The sequence below is a fragment of the Sebastes umbrosus genome, chromosome 10, assembly GCF_015220745.1.
Source record: "Sebastes umbrosus isolate fSebUmb1 chromosome 10, fSebUmb1.pri, whole genome shotgun sequence".
Classification (NCBI taxonomy): domain Eukaryota; kingdom Metazoa; phylum Chordata; class Actinopteri; order Perciformes; family Sebastidae; genus Sebastes; species Sebastes umbrosus.
In genome coordinates this window covers 22,016,012-22,037,060 of record NC_051278.1, presented here as the reverse complement: position 1 = coordinate 22,037,060, position 21,049 = coordinate 22,016,012, and the positions used below count along the sequence as shown (strand labels likewise).

The window sequence follows — 21,049 nt, the reverse complement described above, 5'->3', positions numbered from 1 at the left end:
TGACCCTGCCTTCAAAGGAAGCATGTGATTTCCTCATGTACATTTTTCTCATGTAGTGAACATTTGAATTCCGCAGTAAGATATACATTAGGCCTGGGCGGTATTATGGTATATCACGGTAATTGGAAATCCCCCTCGGTATGATTTTCAATACCGTCATAAATACAGACGCTCCGCTTTCTATGACGCTGTATAGATTGTAGTGATGTATTGTAGTGCACAGCACGCGCCACCAGAGGGCAAAACCGCGGTACTGCCAGCTGCCGTCTGACTCCGATTGCTCCTAAAGTAACATTATTATGGTATGGATGGCCTCTGAGCGAGGCGAACGGCGTTACCACGGTTTTGCACTCAGGAGTGAGCAGAGGGGTATTCAGTTGGTTTCAGTCTGCAACCACACTGCTAGATGTTGCCAAATCCCACACACTGTACCTTTAAGGTTGGCTGGCTTTTATGGGTCGACCAGCTATTCTCATTTCAGTGACAAGCCACTCCTCCTTGCTCAGCACCCCCTTTCAGCACCTAGCTTCATATGTACTGTAATGTAGGCTTTATACATGAGATCAGTATCGATCTCTGAACGCCAGAAAGTGAATTAGCAAAATGTCACAATAATGTCAATATCACAATATCAATAAGAACATTTTTCCGGATATCAATTTGCAAAAATTGATGGTTAGTGTATTGAACTGTATTCCACTGTTAGGTATTACATGAATTACATCAAATGTGTAAAAACTAAAACATGTTGTACCTTTTAATCAAAGGTGTGGACTCGAGTCACAAATGTGATGACTTTAGACTCGACTTGGACTTGTAACACCAATGACTTGTGACTTCACTTGGACTTGAGCCTTTTGACTTGAAAATAAATGATACCTTCCTCCTAACCCACAGATTGAACAGTATGTTATTTAAAAAGTGTGCCACAAATCAATTCATTTCCAGTCTCACCATGGCATACATACTATACAGAACGACACTGACTTAATTCCTTAGTCGCCCTCCAAACTCCCGCTGTCTCTGTCTGCCTCTCAAACCCGTCTGTCTACAAAACTATAGGTGAAACCGAAACTTCCACCGCTCTTGTCATTCTCCGTCCCTGTCTGCCATGTGAAGGGCAGTTGTCTTGCTTATCAATGCAGCAGCGAGTCATGCAGCGCTAGGTTTCTGGAGCTTACTGCAGTAGCTGTCTCCAATAGCAGTGGGCATGATTGGGTCTGCAGGGGTAATGGAATGACAGATGATTTCAGGCCTCCATGAGGAGAATGAGTAATAGAAGAAGGATGAGGTGGCAGATCGAACAGTTGCTGAACTGTTTTGGGAATCTGCAGCATAACAATTACCTTTTTTAAACTTTTTCTTTTAATTTGTTCCCCCCCTTTTTTGTGAGTGACAGTGCACTGCATTATGGCTTGGTTTTCACTCATAGCTTACTCAATTAACTTTGATTGAACTTCACGCACATACAAGATTACATATAACTAACATGTCCTCATGTCCCGGGATGTCCCTTTGTCCCATCGCAGGACCACTCTGAGAACCCACTGGGGGCAGCCGTGACTTTGGCCCACGAGCTTGGACACAATTTTGGGATGAACCACGACACCCCAGAGCGCGGTTGTGGCTGCAGGATGACCGCTGACCGTGGAGGCTGCATCATGACCCCCTCCACCGGGTGAGATTCTGCTGATCTTTTTCATACAAAAACCATATCCATGAAGAAATTATAAGCTTCACAATTCAAAAATCTGTCAAGCGCGACTAAACATTTTCATTGGTCACGCTGGTGTGCCTGATATTTAGCAAGTCTGTATGTGTGAAACTGAGCCCTGTACCCCTTCTTGAGCAACATTACACCCATAAAACATACCGGTAATTCTAAATGAAAAGACATATTGATTGTTTTTTTGTCAAGGCAAATGCTGCGGTGTTCGTTACACCTGTCCCTGAACGGCCCGAAATGCCTAATCCTGATCAGAGGTGTCGGATTATTTTCACAAGTGGGGAGAGCAAAAAGTGTGTGTGTGTGTGTGTGTGACACTGTACATTTATAACATGTGACGGCTAATTTCTTCTCTGCTTCGATGATCGCCAAACAGCTCTGAACACATCTCTCTCTCTCTCTCTCTCTCTCGCTCTCTGACCACACACTCGCAACGCACGCATTACATTATGCTACTCTTATACCAACGTAATATGTAAACATGTGGATACGTAGGTAGACTGTTTAGGAAGCAGTAAACTCACTCAACGATAATGCTACATTTTTAACAAATCCGTGTTGAAATTGGCAGGAGGAGAGTTTAACGGGAGGTGCCATTGATTTACATTATGATGCCTTCAGGCATCAGTAAGAATGAGTAATAGGCGAAGGTAAATTATAACGTTATCATGAGGTGTTCAAATGTCATCTTAAAATGTAGTTTTTGGCAAGAAACAAATAATAAAAGAAGAAGAAATACAATTTTTTAAAAGAGATGTTTTCACAGCAATATGAAATAGATAATAGAGGGAATTATGACCTGTTTAACTTCCTAACAAAAACCAGTATGCAAACGGTAATAAAGGAGTTATATAGGAGTAGTTGAAGTATGGTTGAAGTACTTGGGATTTATTATTTTACTGTTGTTTTGTCCATGGTACCAAATTGGTATTGAGAATCGTGGAATTTCACTGGTATTGGTATTGACTACTAAATTTCTGGTATGTTGACATTCCCATAGTGTAAGCCTATGGGAACTGACAAAACGCTTAAAATGTATTATTGCAGCATCGAAAGGCACGGTGACATTTTTTTGGGTACACCTAAATTATGTGTTGGTGCACTTAAATGAAAAAGTTAGGCGCACCAGTGCAACCAATATACTGACCACTGCACCACTCTGTCATTGCAACAATGACTGGTATGTTGGTTGTTGTTGTTTTCATCATTTCACCACTATATATGTAGTTTTAGGCTGATATAATTTATATTTAGAAAACATGAGCTCAAACAAAGGTTTATAATCAGGATTTAAGGCTGTTTCTCTCTGTTGTTGTGGGTGCATTGATTTAGAACCGTTTAACAATTATCCTTTAAAAGTCTTGTTTCACACAGCTACGGGATTAAAATGTTTATCAGCTTAACTTTTCTGAATAAATTAGGACTTCTCTTTCACCTGAACAGTCAAAGAAAGATTGATTAAGCTCCACAGGTTGGATCATTTTCATCAGTACATGATGCTCCATTGTTTATGAAATGTTGTATGAGGGGAGGCTCAAACACACACACACACACACACACACACACTGTTTGGCCTGAGAATAAAGCAGCTGCTCTAGCATTCTACTCGTCTTGCCTGGGTTGCTGCGATAACACTGCTGCTGCTGCAAGTGATGGACTCTGTGACTGTTAGTAAACAGCAAGCAGATAAGGCGAACCCAGAGCGGCAATACCAGATTTCACTCTTGGTCCGGTGCCAGACTGGTTTGTCTGATGGTGAGTCCCGCAAGCCACAGATGAATGTGGTCAGGATAGATTCCACAACACTGTGAGGAAGACAAAGACAAAAGCCTGAAAGACACAGTCACTGTTGTTATTCACATATTTTATTGAGCTTTCAAAAATACAAATCAAAGAAACTGCTCATTCAGACCCACACACACAAACCAACGTCAACCCAAGCCTACATCTGTCCCACACATTAACGATATCAATGGGGTTAAATCATGCACGTTAATGGTTAGTAAGTTGTCCAATTTTGTGAATATGCTGTAGCAGGAAAAGGTTGCCTGATCTTATAAAACTTTCTGGCTGAGCCAAGAGTAGTATGCTTTAGCCTTTGGAGATTGAGGTGTGCCATTACATCCTCCGGCCAGTGTTTATGAGACGGTGGTACAGTCTTTTTTTCCATTTGACAAGAATCAGTCGCCAAGCAAGCCGTGTAGAGAAGGCTGTAGAAACTGTAGGTTGGTTAGCGGTGATCTAGGTGGCTCAGGCTCAGAGGGTTAGGATAAAAAACGATACCACATTCACTTGAAAGTGTTTTTAAAACACCTGTCCAATATTCCTCCAGTGGCCTGAACAAGTTTGCTAATTTGCTCCTGGTCAGATGGAAGTACATTATACTGTAGTATTATGCCCGATACGTATTTATGAGGAATGAACTATAGCTAGACCGCTAGTCCATGATCTGTTATAAGATAGTTTGTGTATGTTATGTGTTTTAAATTACTATCGGCCAATATATAGTTGTAGGATTTTTTTAAACTCTGTAATAAGTATCAGCCTAGAACTCCAGTATCCGTTATGTCCGGGCGTGTGGCGGCTACCTCCCTGAACTGCTGCGTCTCTCACATGTGTCGTGTCCACACAAACAGTGTTGCTGCTGCTATGCTGCTACTGCCAGCCAATTTCTTTCTACAGAGTTTGCCTTTCATAATGGCCATTTCATTTCATTATAAATGTCATTCACATTTATTTTAGACAGAAAAGGGTTAAAAAGCATGTTTCCATTTCTAAATAAAAGTAATAATCCACAATTAAAAAACGGTATGGTATTAATTTATGGAGCCGTGCAAGTCACTGCATTTTCCACAACACTGTCCTGCACATATTTCAGAATAAAAGCCTTGCGTTAACAAATGAAGGGATTCTGTCCACAGAAGAAGAAAAAAACCTTTGTTTTGAAATGTAAACAGGAAGTGTTGAATTAGAAATAGATATTTACTTTTTTCATGTCTGTGATATATTCTACAGATATAGACATTGAAACTGTAGTTAATGTTGCTGGTATGATGTCAATATACTGTCAAAAGATCATTTTCACGGTCTATTTCTGCTGTGAACTGTGCACGGCATATGGAAAAAAATAGGCGAGACGTTGAATCTCATGAAGAAATGCAGCTGACATGCAGCAAAGCCGCGCCTGAGCCGTGCTGCTCATGCGGGCTGTGAGGCTGATCTAAACTGTTAACATGGGCACCAAAAAGTAAGAAGTTCCACAACGCACATGTGATGCTCACGCAGGCAGTGTGGATGAGAAGCTGAGCTTGATTTTAGGGCAATGAGCAGAGACATTACAATCTGTGAAATTTCCCTGTGGATTTTACTGGCACTACGTAGTTGTTGGTATTGTCATGAAACGCTGACATTAAAAGTAGACGTCCAATTATGTTGATAAATCAGCAGAGACACAGGAGAAGAAAACCACAGGTGGCTTGTGAGTACATCCTTTAAAAATGCCACAAAATCCATAAAAAACACCACATAAATAATGTAACGTACTATGTACCAGACTTGTCCCAGAAAAACTTGAATGACCTTTTACTACACAAAAAGAAAAGAGGGAGAGGAGGAGGGCTTTCGAAAACTGTGCTTGTTTTTGCAGCCGCTGGCAACAGTGAGCTCATCCTGCTAAACTCATTTACTCATTGTACTCATTTATTTTTCAAGAAATGACACCGCTGGGTATATGCAGTGTAGTTTCTACATATGTACTCTCCGTACTGACATGATGACTTTGCTTTACCTCATTACCGGCCAAAGATATCTAATGATGTCATGCAGAGTGTTTAGGAAAATAAGTACATGATCTAAATGGGTGAGAATGACTTACAGTGCAACCTGATATCACGCCAAAGCGTGTAATAGACCTGCCGGTCCACCAGAGGATAGAGTGTCAGTGTCACGTTTTGCCTCGCCGGGGGGGGGGATATTACACGCGTTAAGTTAGGCAACAAAACAACTCAGTTAGATTTAGGAAAAATGTCATGGTTGGGCTTAAAATAAGTACGTAAACTAGGTAAAATACGTACAGACAACGTAACAACGTGACATCAGTACGGAAAACATGACAACAAAACACGTCACTAAGGTAACTTCCAAAGCAAACAGCGGTCTCATGGTTGAAAGTCTGTTCGTTGGACCCTTCCCGCACGCCTCTAGCGGTCTTTCTCCACTTTCATTCTACGTCATTACATTGCATTCAATACTCATTACATGGCGTGAAAATGACACACCTAAAACAAGAAGGGCATTCTTATTACACTATTTTGCCTTGAGTGTCATTCACACGCCTTTTATTGCAACAGGTTTATTTTATTTATTTGTTTTATTTATTTATTTGCACATATGTAAAACTGCACAAAATCCAGTCAATGAAAAAAAAACAAGAAATGTGTCACACACACGCACAGTTGCTCCTTTTCAGCACTCTCCACTATATGATTATGAGATCAGACACATTAATAGTTGAGGGAGGTGATCAGTGACCTTTCATTCTGAAACTCGCTCCTCTGTTTGCTAAGTAAAGGGTGCAGGATAAATCCATACACGGTGGTACATTTTGCTTGGCAATTTTCTCCGACTCCAAGTATCAATATTTCCCTATTTAATTATCAATTTTTTATAATTGTGCATTGACCGTTGCTCATTCCAGTCTGTATGTTTTTACTCAGTAAAGATGAATTTAATGGAGTTCATTGATTTTTATGATGGTTATCAAGTGTTGTAGCTCGTGTTTTATGTTGATTGGTCAAACAATTCTAGTCAAGTCAAGTCAATTTTATTTTTATAGCCCAACATCACAAATCACAAATTTGCCTGAGGGCCTTTCCAATATGTACAGCATATAACACCCTCTGTCCTCAGACCCTCGCTTTGGAAGAGGAAAAACTCCAGTCAAGTCACTCACTGAGTAACCCGTTTATTGCTCTAATCCATATTTTTTAATGAATATGTGTAATGTGAAAGCGGTCGCTTGTAGTGACAACCTAGCTCAGCAGTTCCCCTTAGCTCTCATTTAATTTCATAACATTTCTGTAAATGTGCCATTGCAGTCCTTTGGCAAAATATTGGGCCGTGAATTTATGGACCATTTTAGCATCTTTCAGCTCATTGTTTTGATTTTACGGTCCATAACTTTACCGTTTTGGTTCAATCTCACCACTCTCATCATCTCTATTTGTGGCAGCTGTTTTCAGCAAAACCTAGAGCTGACACGCTCCTGGTCGGTTGGTCGATATACGATTGTCCGACCAAATTGTCATTGGTCAGACAATTGCTGGTGTTTCTTTCATAATAAAAGTGCTTCTTAATTCATTACTTTAAGGGGCGAGAGAGGCATGTGTGTGTGATAGAGAGACGCGGCGGCGCAAGCACATCTCTGTCCTTGCCTCAGTCTTCAGTCCTGACAGTTGAGCTACTTTTATGTATAAAGTTGGCAGTTTGCGGGTCGGGTGGTTATTAACGCATATTTTGTGCAGCTTGGGCGGTGCGGATTGGCTCGTCAGGTGGGTGCGGGTATTAAAAAACCCTGACCCGCTCATCACTACTTGATAGCCTTTGAATGTGACATATCAGAATCTGTATATTTCACTATGTCTGATAAATAGCGTAATTATTTAGTTTGAAACTGCAGGTGCATCCTCTTGCGACAGCTTCAACGGCTCATTCTGTTTTCTGAAATCATATGAATGTGGGCAGGTGCACGCTTGTCAGCTTTTATTATCAATTTTAAGTATTACACAATAAGGTTATAAATAATTTAATTTGCTGCAAATAGCTTTTTTTATGTTTATTAATAATTCATTCAGGCTACCAGGTAGCATGCACACTGCACCGTGGCCTATTTAGGTAATCTAGAGATTACATTTTTGTTTTCCCCATCGACCAATCGATTGGTTGAAGAGTAGGTAGAATTTCAGTTGACCAATATTATCTTTGGTTGACTATAGCCCTAGCAAAACCACCTTCATAAACACACTGTATGGTTTCCTGTCCAGCACCAAAAGGCAGACAAAGTTAGCAACTAGCTGGTGAACATAATGAAGCATTTAGCAGCCAAACAGACAGATATTTCTGTTGGTAGAGACCAAAATCAGAGCTAATAGGATTTCATTTTGCTAGATGGACACAACCACAAATCCAAATGAATGCTAATGTTGCTCTGTATCAGCTGAATGTATAAATAGGCAATTTTTTGCTAGCACGTTTGCCATCATCAATGTTGTGTTTACAGCTTATTCCACTGCTCCCAACTGCTTTAAACTCATACTAATGTTCTAACATGTACTTCCTTGGATTTGATGCTTGATATTAAGGGTGACATATCAGCTGTGTTGTTTAGACCAGTGGTTTTCAAAGTGGGTCCCAGGGGTCCCTGAGGCGGTTCCAGGGGGTCCCCAGCAAAAAAGGGGATTCATTACATAACTATTTGAGGTTAATGCCTAACCTTAACCATCTCGTGAAAGTTTTGCAATTTGTGGGTTATCTTCTAGACATGATCGACAAATTTTGTTCATAGGTTTCATACACTTTTTGTAATAAAACATCTAAATGCAAAAATCCTGTGAGATGGGGGATCCTGGGACAATAACTTATCCAATGGGGGTCCGTGGTCTAATTTGTGTCTGTTAAGGGGTCCATGACATGAAAATGTTTGGGAACCACTTGTCTAGACAATGTTGTTGTCTAGATGATATCAGTGGCTCATAGTCTGAAGTTTGTAATGGGAAACATTTCGCCAGAGTTTCTGAGCTATCTTAAAAGATGAAAATTATAACTTTACCAAAGTTCAAGCTCGACTTAGCCGTTATCTCCCAAATTGAATTTCCATGAACTATCAGCCCAAATTTACAGTTTCCTGTTGACAGAACCAATAATTTCACAAACCAATCTAGAACTCATTTCCCCCATCGCAGATCTGTTTTTTATTTTTTTTTAAGTATATATTAGCATCTTCCTTCGACCCCTCAGCCTAGATGCCTCCAGAATGTTAAACACATTGTTGTATAGCGGTGTAGCTCGTTTGACTGTGTGTTTGGGATATTCCCAGCTTAGACTTGCTAATGGAGGAGAGGACAGGCTGCATCTAAATGACATGATTATCAGTGACGCTGCCAGCTGCAATCAGGGCCAGGGCGCACAGAGAGAGATCCGCAGAGAGGTGCTTTATGCCTGGATAGACAGGTGGAGCGAGGAAGCGTTGGCTTTATTTGTCTTTTTATCTCCCTCAGTGGTAGAGCAGGAAGAGAAACACAAAGCAAGATCGAGGTGAGAGTGAGAGACAAACAGGAGAAAGATGACAATGGAGGAATTGTTTGGGTACACATGGAAGTCTATGACAGGCGCATGAAGTCTGGCCACTAGAGATTTGTGTCATAACAATGAGTGGAAATTTGAGGGACAAAGGCAAGAAACAGAGTTGGACATTTGGAATTTGGGATGTCTCTTAGAAGTTGAGCTAAGAGTTGCATCATGTGAACGTGGGGAGAGAGCTCAAATGTACTTTCCTGTGTCTGTATGTGTTACTGGGAAGAAAGGTGAAGCCCAGCAGGGAGCTGTGGCTGGACCTTTGAGGCCATGAGGTGAATTCTTTGTCAACAGAATATGAAATAGCTTGTGAGTCTTGTTAGTTTCTTGTCGAAATGACGGAGCGCAAGTGAGGCGAGGAGGTGTAATGTCATTAACTGAGGACATTCTGCTGAGGAGAGGAGGGAGACAGCTAGTTAGCTTGTCGGTAGGTAAATGTTTGCAGTAAATTTTAGCCCGTGTTTTGCTTTTTCTCCTGATATTTAATCACCAGAGGCTCCTGCCAGCTTTGCAGCCTAACATTTACCGAAAGGTCAGTCATGTCTCCTCTGCTTAGCTCGGACTAAATGCATGTCAGTCTGTAGAGCAGCTTAGAGAGCAGTAGAGACAGCTTGATGTCAGTCAGAGTGCCTACAAATAGAAGAGCCCTTCATAGCCCTCATGTGTCCAAAGCGTCTTCGTCTGAAACCACTGGACTCAAGTGCTGAGATGATCAAACTGACAGGAATCATCTGCACTGCAAATATGGCGTTAGATCCCGGAAAAGCTGCCTGGTGCACAAGAGACTGTATCTCTGCATCTCAGTACAGCGTACGGGCTTGGGCAGCTTTTATTTATTTATCTATTTTACTTCATTTTTGTAGTTTTTGTTGTAGTGTAACACAAGTGCACAGGGGAACTGAACAGACATGTCACCAGGGGTAATACAATACAGCTCATATGTAGTGTTGCATGGTATACGGATACTAGAAAGGTACCACAATACACTACCATTAAAAATGATACGATACCCCATTTTATTAGAACCGGTAATTGAAGAATGTCAGTGTTTTAATACGAGCTTGGACTTGCGTCGATGTGCGACCGCGGGGCTGTATGTGTGTGCAGCACTTTGCTTTAGAGGCAGTTATAACTTTGCTGCTGGTTTGGAGCAAGCAGTCCAAAAATTAACTGTCGCAATAACCAGAATGGAGTCAACAAATGAAGTTGAAAAGAAGATTAAAGCAGATCATAAACCGCTCACCGTCTGCACAGTCTCTCTCTCTGAGCTGGTGTCTGTATCAGCAGAACTCCCTTAAAAAACAAAAAACAAGGAAACTAACAGCACGGCTCTAATTACTGATCAAATATAAATAGATAAAATTAGATTCACCATCTTTTCTGTCCAAGCATTTGCTGTAATTCGGCAAACACATAATCCACCAAAGAGCACGTGTTAAAGTCATATTTTACTGTGTTTCTCAGTAATGTGAAATGAACTGAGAGGAAAAGCAGTCTGGCGAGAGTGATTCTCCTCACATCACTTCGACACAACACAGCTCTTTCTACAGTTACTGTGGCGTCTTCCTGATTTTAGCAGCTTTTCTCTCATCGACTTCTCACAGAACTTCATCTGGATTTATTATCATTTTGTGGGTTTTTGTCTACCGTGCTGCAGTACCACTCTCCGCCTTAAATGTTACCATAGACAGTCTATGACTGTTACTAATGCGCCGGTGGGGGCACTGGTTTACAAAAAAAAAAAAACGTATTAAACGCTATTTAAAAAGTAAAGAATTAGAATCAGAAATACTTTATCAATCCCTGGGGGAAATTACTGTTTTTCCATTTTAGAATAAAAATATATATATAAACATAGAGAAGTTATAAGAAAAATAGAAATAAGAATAGAGATGAAATATAAATGTGTGTGCATTATCAAATATAAGTGTGAAAAATAAATGCAGATATAAAGTTAACTATCAAAGAAATCACAAACTCAAGTTTAGGGGACATCAGATTTCTGCATACAATTTAATTGTTTAAATTAACACATTTAAACAAATTTAATTACTGCAAACAAAATGATGTTCGAAGTTCTGTCATTTATTATTCCATTACTTTTCCTGATGTTATAGATATTTGGTATCCAGATATTTAGGGAGGGTATTGTATCAAAGTTATAAAATAGTTAGCTTTGTGTTAAGGGTTACCTCACCAATAGTCCCAGGAAGAAAGAGAGGCATAAAGAAAACACCAACAGGGCATCAAGTAAGGATCACCTCAAGTTCATATCAGTCTCAGACCATCTAGTCCTGAAATTGTTGGGCAAATTTTTCAACAGAAAGCCTGCATGACAAACTGAAGGTGTAGGGTTTGAAAGATGTTGTCATTTAGGAGACAGGGGGTGTGTTAGAAAGATGCTAACGAGTTGCATTATGGGAAATGTAGGATTCAGTGGTTTTGGAGCTTGACCTATACTACAGACAAATATCTAGGATATCTCAACCTCTGCTGCTACATTTTTGCAGATACAGACGTAAAATCATGAAATACAATGCTATATATATATATATATATATATATATATATATATATACACACAGCTTATTATGTTATAAGCAGTGTTACATTTTCTTATGACTGACTCCTCACTGCTTTGGTGTGCCGCTGCCTGTAAAAATGCTGGCGCTGACATTCAAAATTAATATGTGATGTCACTCAAGGGTGCGGTTTGCACACATCCATGTGGGCGGGGGGAAAAGAAATAACACTACACGCACACGCACACACACACACACACACACACACACACACACACACACAGACAGACCTGTTAAATGTCAGGCGCACCGGTGGACCAATGAAAATGTTTTGTCACACTTGACAGATTTTGTTCGCATCTCTGGAGTCCTGTAAAAATGCTATATTTATTTGTTTGCAACATATCGGCCTATCATATCGTAAGAAATGATCATTTCTGACTGATGCCGATGTTTCATTTTAAAGCCTTTGTCTGCCAATACCGATGATCTGCCGATATCATCATGCATCCCTATGGAGTAACACTGAATGCAAATATAACTATTGTTTGTGGACAAGAAAACTCCATAGAGCTCCTTTAATCCCCCCCCCCCCGCCCTCTCTGAAAATCAATCTACATAACAAATATATTTAAACCTTACTGAATGAAAATGGCAACAGATGAAATGTTCCATTAGATTTCTTATAGATATTGGCGGTAAAAAAGCAGAGCAGATAATGTCGGATGTTTACTTCTGTCTCTGTGATTTGGCAGCCACACTAACTGAGTCTACTGCTCGAGACGGCACCGCACATTTTCCTCATCAGCATCACAGATGTATAAGGCTGTAAGACATTGATGAGATTATGATCGTTAACAGTGTGTTCTTCACAGTGCGAATGACATATTTGCCTTTCAAACATTACCAACAGCCAGAAAGGAGCTGACTAATTAGATTTTGTGTAACTGTTGTGCACAGCCAAATTAGTTCCACCCCGGCAAGCTCCACCTGGAGAGGGTGCAGGGCTTTATGCTAATATTATCCAGGGAAACCTACACTCTCTGCTCGGCTAATTTCCTGAACAGCAGAGCAGCCGTGTGGTCTCAGCTGTGATAATACGCACCTTCCATGTGGGTCTATTGCAGACTGAGATCTGTACGTTTGAGCTGTTCCTACATTATTTAATGCTGATTTACGGGATGTCTCTCTGTAGGTTTATCGAAAACTGTGACTTCTTTTCCTGTTGTGAGGTTGAACATGGTTGTTGTCTTTCAGCCTTTTAAAGGTCAAGTCGGTAATCTTAAGATACTAGCAAGGGTACACTAGATTTAAAAAAAATTAGCCAACCGAAAAACCCAGCCCAGTGTTACCAACTCTTTTCCTATGAATTTAGCTAGTAGCACTAGCTCTAAATGTCGCTAAATCTAGGGAGAAAGTCGCCGAATCGGTCATTCCATCCATCCAATCAGGCACTCCTCCAAAGCCACTCCCCCAAAGTTATTATAATTAATGTAAAAAACGAACATGGCTATTGTTAGTACTCACAGCTGTCAAACAAGCAGCTTGTGGATGGGCTTATTACAGTCCTGCGACCGCCTCAGATACCGAATTTGTTTCTCTTTTTTTTGTCAGAGCATTGAATTTATTGATTGCTGTTGGGATGTGATGAGAATTTCAACAAATATAACAAAAAATGTATTTGAACAAGACTTCCAACCATACCTTTTAATATCTTTCGACTGAGGTGTTGCCTTGAAATACAGCATTTATTTCAATCTAGCTGTAGTTAGAAGAAGCTCCACAATTTAACTGCATACATATATTAAAAAAAACACATTAAAGGCCCTGAAAACCATGTTTTACAATCAGCTTCTGACAATGAGTGATGGGGTCCTACCTGAAGACACAATTTTCTGCCAAGGTTGGAACAGTTTTGACAGTGATCACCTTCTGTCTGGATCAAATAGATCACAATAAGCGGCTGATTATTATAACCAAATTTGTGTTGTTGTGCATCATTTCTCATGCAGATTACCATCAAATTGATATTTGTATAGTATACAAATAATACAATAAATATTATTTATTACATGGATATAAAGTAATGAAACGAACTGCTTCCCTATTTACTGACTCGCTGCTAATACTTCTGTTTTTTCCCTCACCAAGGGTGAGGCATTGACGTTTTTGGCCGGCTCTGCAGCGCAAGCGTGCATTCAGAATGGCGCCCCCTTTGCCCGGGTTCCTCGCTCGCTCGGGAGACGGGCGCGGGTCTGCATGTGTGCCACGGAGCCGGTTGAGTTTCGGCAACGTTTCACTTTCGGGGCATTACGTGACCGGGCATTATCAATCCATTTGACGAGGGCGGCTTCAACCACAGATGTTTTCCTCGTGCGCATTTGTTTTTTATTCAGAGAAAATCACTTTGTTTTCCCGTCATGATTTCAATGTGCACGCAGCACAGATATCCAACCGGAAAGCAGACGGTCCACGAGACAAATTATCAACGGAATAAAGTTAAAGCAAAACAAAAATTCAATTGACATTAATCTAACGTAGTTTTAAAATGTTTTTCTATATGTTGTCATGTATTGAAAGACACAAAATGAACACTGTAAGCGGACTACGTGATTACTATAAGTGGATTATTTAAGCAGCATTTGTATGGGAATGATTTTGTCCCAAGCTTTTTGATCCAAATAAAAGGTTGATAACAGTAACTGTGATCACTTTAAGCGGTTTCCACTGTATATTACAGTTCACCAACAAGCCATTGTCCAGTTGCATTGCTCATTGCACTTAAACCTTCTCCACTCTTCCCTAGTCTGCATAGCAGTCATAGCATCTGCATCACATGCCAAGTGAACAGTAATTTAATATCTTTTCCTGTTCTTATAAATCAATTTCCGTTCTCCCCCTGAAAGCCACAGACATTCAGCCGATGGCACAAAAACACTAGAGGTTCTGTCCGCTTTAAATTGTGAGGCATATAAATGACCGAGCACGTCTTTGCTTTCATCACTTGTAGAGTGCTGTGTTTAATTGGCTTTAAATGTCATTTCACTCATTCAAAATCCAATCAGTAATATGGCACTACTTTTACGTTTTTGAGTCAGCTTCACTCAACTTTGGCATTTACTAGCATATATCGTTCTTATTTTACATCATGAAACCTATAGGAGACAGGTTAACCATGACGATAAAGTGTGTTTTTGGTTTATGCTCGGTGTTTAACAAGATCAATCTGCAAAAGGAAGTTAACCCAAAGCATGCCTGTACACATAGCAATGAATCTATGTTGTTTTTAACATAAATGTATCCATTGGATCTTGTTAATACTTTCCATGTGGGTCTAATTTGGTCCAAAGAAACCTGATTTTCCGCAGTGAAGAAATCTCCAACTGACAACCGTCCCAAACTTTTACCATTAATGCCAGTTTATTGATAACAGACTTTGTTTGCCCCTCATACACATTCCAGCCCCTTGTGCAGATCCCAGAGCATGCCTGTGTTTTGTTATCAGTGGCAGACCCAGGCTATTTACAAGGGGCTAGGTCTGCTCCGTGAAGTAGTTTGATCTGCATAGTCTGTCTGTCCTTGATTTTGTGCTCGAGTCTCCACGCACAGGGCAGTAAAGCTCTTTTTCTGTGTGTAACGGTGGTAAAAAAGACTCCAACAAGTGGATTATGGTAGCAGGCGAGGGCAGACAGAGACCAGTAGATTGGCTTTTGGTCAGCGAGAGATGAAAGCAGCCGACACTCAAAAGGTGGACCGTCTGAGTGAAGTGGACGCTGCGCTTTCACCCAAGGGTGGCTGTTAGAAGAGGATGTTTTTCTGTGTTCCATGTTCTCTTGGAAAAAAAAAAAGAAGCAGATTTCTTTCCCATTGAATGCCTCCGCCGTTATCTCCAGTCCCCTCAGGAGGAGCTTCACTATAGTCAACTAACAGCAGTGAAATATCCATGCAGTTGCAGCAGCCAAATCCCCCTTAGGCAAAGGCAGAGCATCACACACAAACCTCCATCTCCGTCCGACGCCAACATATTCTGTGTAATGTTGAATTTCCACAAATCTGCCCCGTCAAGCTGCAAGCTTTGCAGACGGTCTCCACGCCCTGTTGCGTTTGAAGACCCCGGTCAGTGTATGGCTGTATAAATACGTGTATGACATGTTTGTGTCTGAAGTCAAGCTTTTCAAGTGTCCACTGCCAGCTGCCTCTCTCTGTGCCATGTCTGCCAATCTTGTCTGCTAGCCATTGCTCCCTGCCACCCCACATCCTCCACGTCCTTTTAAAGTTCGAAGCTAGACTATGTTACCCACTGAGACTGTGTGAACCGTCACTTAACACCCTAAAGCCTGCTTTTCTGTGCCAGTCCTCTTGTGAGGCTGCTCGTTTCTTAGCTGGCATAAAGCACCAGGTCGAAGGTTGGTTCTGTTACTATATAACCGTAATGTACACTGTGTTGTAGTACTGTATGTTCTGTAACTTTTGTTCCGTACTGCCAGTGTGTTTAGAGAGGTCGAAGCAGGACACAAGGCATTAGAGGAGGTGAAGCTCAGCGGTGGGTTTAGGAACGTTTAAATGAAGGCGCCACACTGCAGCATAGTTTAACAGTTACATAGTCCATTCAGTGTGATAAATGAATGCCAAATAAACAACTTTAGATATTCTAATATGAAATAATATCAATGAATAGTTGTTAGAGTGGAAACTGCTTATAGTTACAGTGATCAACCACTTATTTGGATCAAAGAGCTTTGGACTGAATCATTCCTATACAAATACTGTTTAAATAATTCACTTATGATAATCAAGTAGTCCGATTGCAGTGTTCATTTTTGGTCTTTTTATACATGACAACCATATGGAGAAACATTTTAAAACTATATTAGACTAACATTAATTGAAGTTTTGTTTTGTTTTTTACTTTACTCCCTTAATATTTCGCCTCGTGGACCGTCTGCTTTCTGGCTGGATACCTGTGCTGCATGCACATTGGTATCATGACAGAAAAAGGAAAGTCATTTTCTCTGAATAAAAGACGAATGTGCACGGGAAAAAGCACCTGTGGTTGAAGCCGCCCTCGTCAAGTGGATTGATAATACCCGGTCAAGTAATGCCCCCAAAGTGAAACTCGGCCGATCCTCAACCGACTCTGCGGCCAGTGCCCGTCTCCCTCCATACCGAGTGAGAGAACAAGGAACCCGGGCAAAGGGAATAGCAGAATAATTGGCAGTGAGCCAGTAAATAGCGACGCGGTCTGTTTCATTACTTTGTATGCATGTAATAAATATACAAATGTCAGTTAGATGGTAATCTGCATGAGAAATGATGCACAACAACAAAAATTTGGTTAGAATAATCATCCGTTTATAGTGATCAATTTGACCCGGACAGACATGATCACTATAAGCACTTTCCACTGTATTTGTAACTCCTGACAGCCTACAGCCATGGATAGATTATGAGATAAAGAGTCCCTGGACACAGACGTGTAAAAGCCCCCCCATCCCTCCTACATAGGAGGAAGACATCCAGACTGAAAGACACAAAACAACTGCGAACGAAGGCTTCACGTCTGTTCGTAGTCATTTTGCGTTTCTTTGTTGGTTGTTCTTTTCCATGATTTAATTCCTCCCTTTCTTTCTCTTTTTAGCTGTTTGGTACCTTTTTTTTTTGTCGCTTTCTCTCTCGATTTGTGTCTCATTTTGTGTCTCTTTGTGTTTGTTTTGGGGCCTGTACCATCCAGTGGTTGCGTTAGACTTTCTTGTTGTCCGTCACTTTGATGGACAGGGTTGTATAAATTCCATCATAATCTATTATTACCCGTCATTTAATTTTTTTAATGATAATAAGACATATTTATATATATAAATATATATATATATTTTTATAGGTGGAGTCTGTGATTCTCGTCCAATACATCCTGCAAGCACTCGCTTCACTGGGAGAAAATCACACAGCATGCGCTTCTTCTGCAGCAGTGGTGCTGCTGCACCGGTAACAGCGCTCTCTGGCCGTTAGTGGTCACAGACACACCCCAATTCCTCCAGTCCATCAATATGACAGACGGACTTCAGATTTTTCTGTCTTTGTTAAAAAGATTCAGTCAATGACGGTAAATATTCGAGTAACGCAACTTTTAGTACGATCTCTGGCCCCATCCCTCGTAAAGCAGCAGGATTTCTGCCATTTTTCCTGTCTGACTCTGGTCCATGATTTCATTCCTTCCTTTTTCTCTACATAGATGGTGTTCCATCCTTTTGTCCTTTTGCCTCAGTGTCTTTTGGTCTGTTTTTGTCTGTATAATTCAGTTTCCTTCTCCTTCTTATCTACATATTATTTTTCTTTTTCACTCTTCATCTCTCTCTCCCTGTTTATTTCTGGTCCTCGGTTCCAAGAATCACAGAAGCTCACTCTAGCAGGAGGACCGTTCCCCCGGGCTCCACAGCTGTTATTGGCGAATCGCACAGTTTCATCTTTTAAGTCATAACATTTTTCCGTTTTCAATACAAAATCCAATTTCTTTCCCCGCTAAATTAGACATTAGTCAGCCCTTCAGGTGAGCGATACCAGGGAGTGAAATTAATGTGCTAGAAATTATGTGGTTTCGGCCTTTTTTATTAAGGTTTCACTTACACACAAGTGCTCTGCTCACAAGTCGCCCATAACCCACAAACCACTCCTCACACTCTTCCCTCCAGTCAGTTGCTTAAATTGTCCCGGCGGTGCCGGATATGCCTCTTGAAATGTAGCTGCCAGAGAAAATGTTTCTCTGGACATTTGATGACCCGTTTTTGTATTGAGTAGGATTGAAGATCTATTGACCTGGAGCTCATACAGTAGAATATCAGCAGACCATTCAATTTCAAGGCCTCTTGAATGAGCAGATTGAACAACGGTTCCAGTGAAAGCTCTGACCGAGTTTTGGCTCAGCAGAATGATTGAGTCCACTTTTCTCCAGATCATTTTGGTTTCTGAACAGTAAGAGCTCACACGAAGCAGGATTTCGTCTGTGTCTCGGGCAAATTTGTGGAATTTTAGGGCTGTCGTGGTGAAGGAATTTAGTGCTATATGAATAAGCTTTATTGGTGCTATTATCAGGTATATTGCTGCTTTTTAAATGACAAAGATAATAAAACTAATTACATACGTGTTTATTGTTAAATGCAGAAACAAAGAAGGGAGATGAGGCACAGCTTTGGTTGCGTCTGGTTGCTATGATAACGAATATGAAAATGTCGGCACAAGATAGACTACACGCTCTGGATGAAGAAAAGGTCATAGCACATAGGGAGAGAGGATGGACCCGACAGTCTATGTTTATTAATTTCTCCTCCATTGTTGTCGTTGTCCAGCACTTGTAGCCCACATGTAGGATGTGATGGTTTGTCTCTGTGGAGTTTTACCCAAAGTTGAAAATTTTTCAACTCTCGGCGACCAGAAAATAACACCAAACATGCAGCGTTCATTGCAGAATAAACGCTCTGCGCCTCACCACGCTGCTGCCGTTTGTAGCAAAGTGTAAAAATGCGGCACTCCCGTTGTAAAGAATTCAAAAAAGAAAAAACGTGAACATAGCGGTTGTGGCGGTTGCTTGCTCTCCCCTGCGGTCGGCTTGTCAATATTGCCGTATTGCGGTTATTGTGTCAGCCCTACATGAAATATTGTCTTCATTTCAGTCAACCTTGTTCTTCAATTCTTCCCGTAGGTATCCATTCCCAACAGTGTTCAGCACATGCAGTAAGAAGGACCTTGCTGCCAGTCTAGAGAAAGGTGTGGGCATGTGTTTGGACAACATGCCTGAGGTCAAGGTGCTCTATGGCGGCCAGAAGTGCGGCAACGGCTACGTGGAGGAGGGAGAAGAGTGCGACTGCGGGGAGCCAGAGGTAAGGTGGAGACCAGAGGGCCTTCATTCTGACTTGCTTCAGTGGAGTGGATCAGTCTGGGCAGCTCTGTATAACTATGAGAACGTGAAACAGGGTGTAACAAAAAATACTTTTGCCGGATAAACAAAAGTTAAAACACAAAAGCAGTTCAGAAAATCAATTTCTTCAGTCTTTGTTGAATCAAGACTCGGTGAAGCGTAGTTAATGTGATTCAGACGGAGTCCATGGGTGGTCCTTTCCTCAAAATGTCCAAGCAACAGGACGGATTTTTCTTAAAATTCTCATTTCTACTCACAGTAAACTGCCCCTTCGAATCAATAAATTACTACTCAAACATGAGGAAGAAAATAATCATGACTTTTCTAACGTGATACTCCCCTTGCAAAGCCCATTGTCCAAAGAAAACAACAGTAACTGTCCTGTAAGCAATCATCCAGAACCACTGAAAGTCTCAGCAGCTCCCTCAGACCCCTCCAACAAATCACAACAAACTTCAAGTTCAACTTTCTGTTGACATTGACGTGATGTTTGTGGCTTAAAAGCATCGAAAACCTGCTGTGCAAAAACAGCCTAAAAGCTCAACAAATCACCAGAGGCCTCACAATATAAGTGTTTTCTTTATATCGCACCTTCTCTGAGTCTCCGACATGTGCTGAACAGTGCTGCCACGGGGATGCCATGTCCTCGCTGAAGGCCCATTAATCAAACCTCTGTCCAACTGTGTGACAAAGCAAACAAACAAAAGTGTAATCGGGTTCGAGGCTGAAATAAGCTTTCTTTGGCTTTGCCACGCAAACAACTGGGCACGCTCTGATGCATGCATCCACCCACACACACACTTTGTTTTCTGGCTCACACACACTGCAGGGCGCTCTGGGAAGTGAAGTGAGAATCGCATGTGGGAAGCAGACATCACTCAGTTGCAGCCAGGGCAGCTGAGGGGAGATTTGATGATGAATATATCTAAACTCAAAATCTCTCAAGGTTAATGGATTCACTGGAGAATTTTGGGTGGTGATAAAATAGTGAAAAATGCCCCTCACAGTTCTTCAAAATGTTTGTTTGTCCAACCAACATCTAAAGCCCATAAATATTATATGCAATTTATGATGATATACTGTATAACAGGCAAAAACAGCATATCCTACTTTTTTTTAAATCGTGCTTTTCCTGTCCTTAAGAAAAAAAGACTACAACAACCTAAACAACAACAAATAAAATATGTACATATAATAACAGATTGTAACTGTAAATTAATAATAATAATAATAATAATAATAATAATAATAATAATAATAATAATAATAATTAAATAGAAAAATATATATAAATAAATAAAAACATTTGCAGGTAACTGAAGTTATAAATAACTCCGAAACACATCAGAAACACCTTAGATTTTTAGTGGCAGCCTAATTAATATTCACAACCTGTACCACCTGAAAATGAGATCAGCAGAAGATATGAAATATTGATTAGACATGTATCTGATAGATTGGAATATGTTGTTGCCAACTGAGTTTTACACCTTATTTTTCACACGGTGTTTACTCCGACTAGTGGAGGCCATGATGCAGGGT

General features: G+C 40.7%; 1 protein-coding gene across 2 annotated transcripts in view; it reads left to right on the top strand.

The window, feature by feature from the left end:
• Nucleotides 1-21,049, top strand: part of adam12 (ADAM metallopeptidase domain 12) — a 112,197-nt gene that overhangs the window by 60,512 nt on the left and 30,636 nt on the right. For both annotated transcript variants that reach the window (XM_037783250.1, XM_037783251.1), the window contains exons 11-12: nucleotides 1,530-1,678; nucleotides 19,292-19,469. In XM_037783250.1, coding sequence (XP_037639178.1) covers nucleotides 1,530-1,678; nucleotides 19,292-19,469 — 327 coding nt within the window. The remainder of the gene's footprint in view (nucleotides 1-1,529; nucleotides 1,679-19,291; nucleotides 19,470-21,049) is intronic.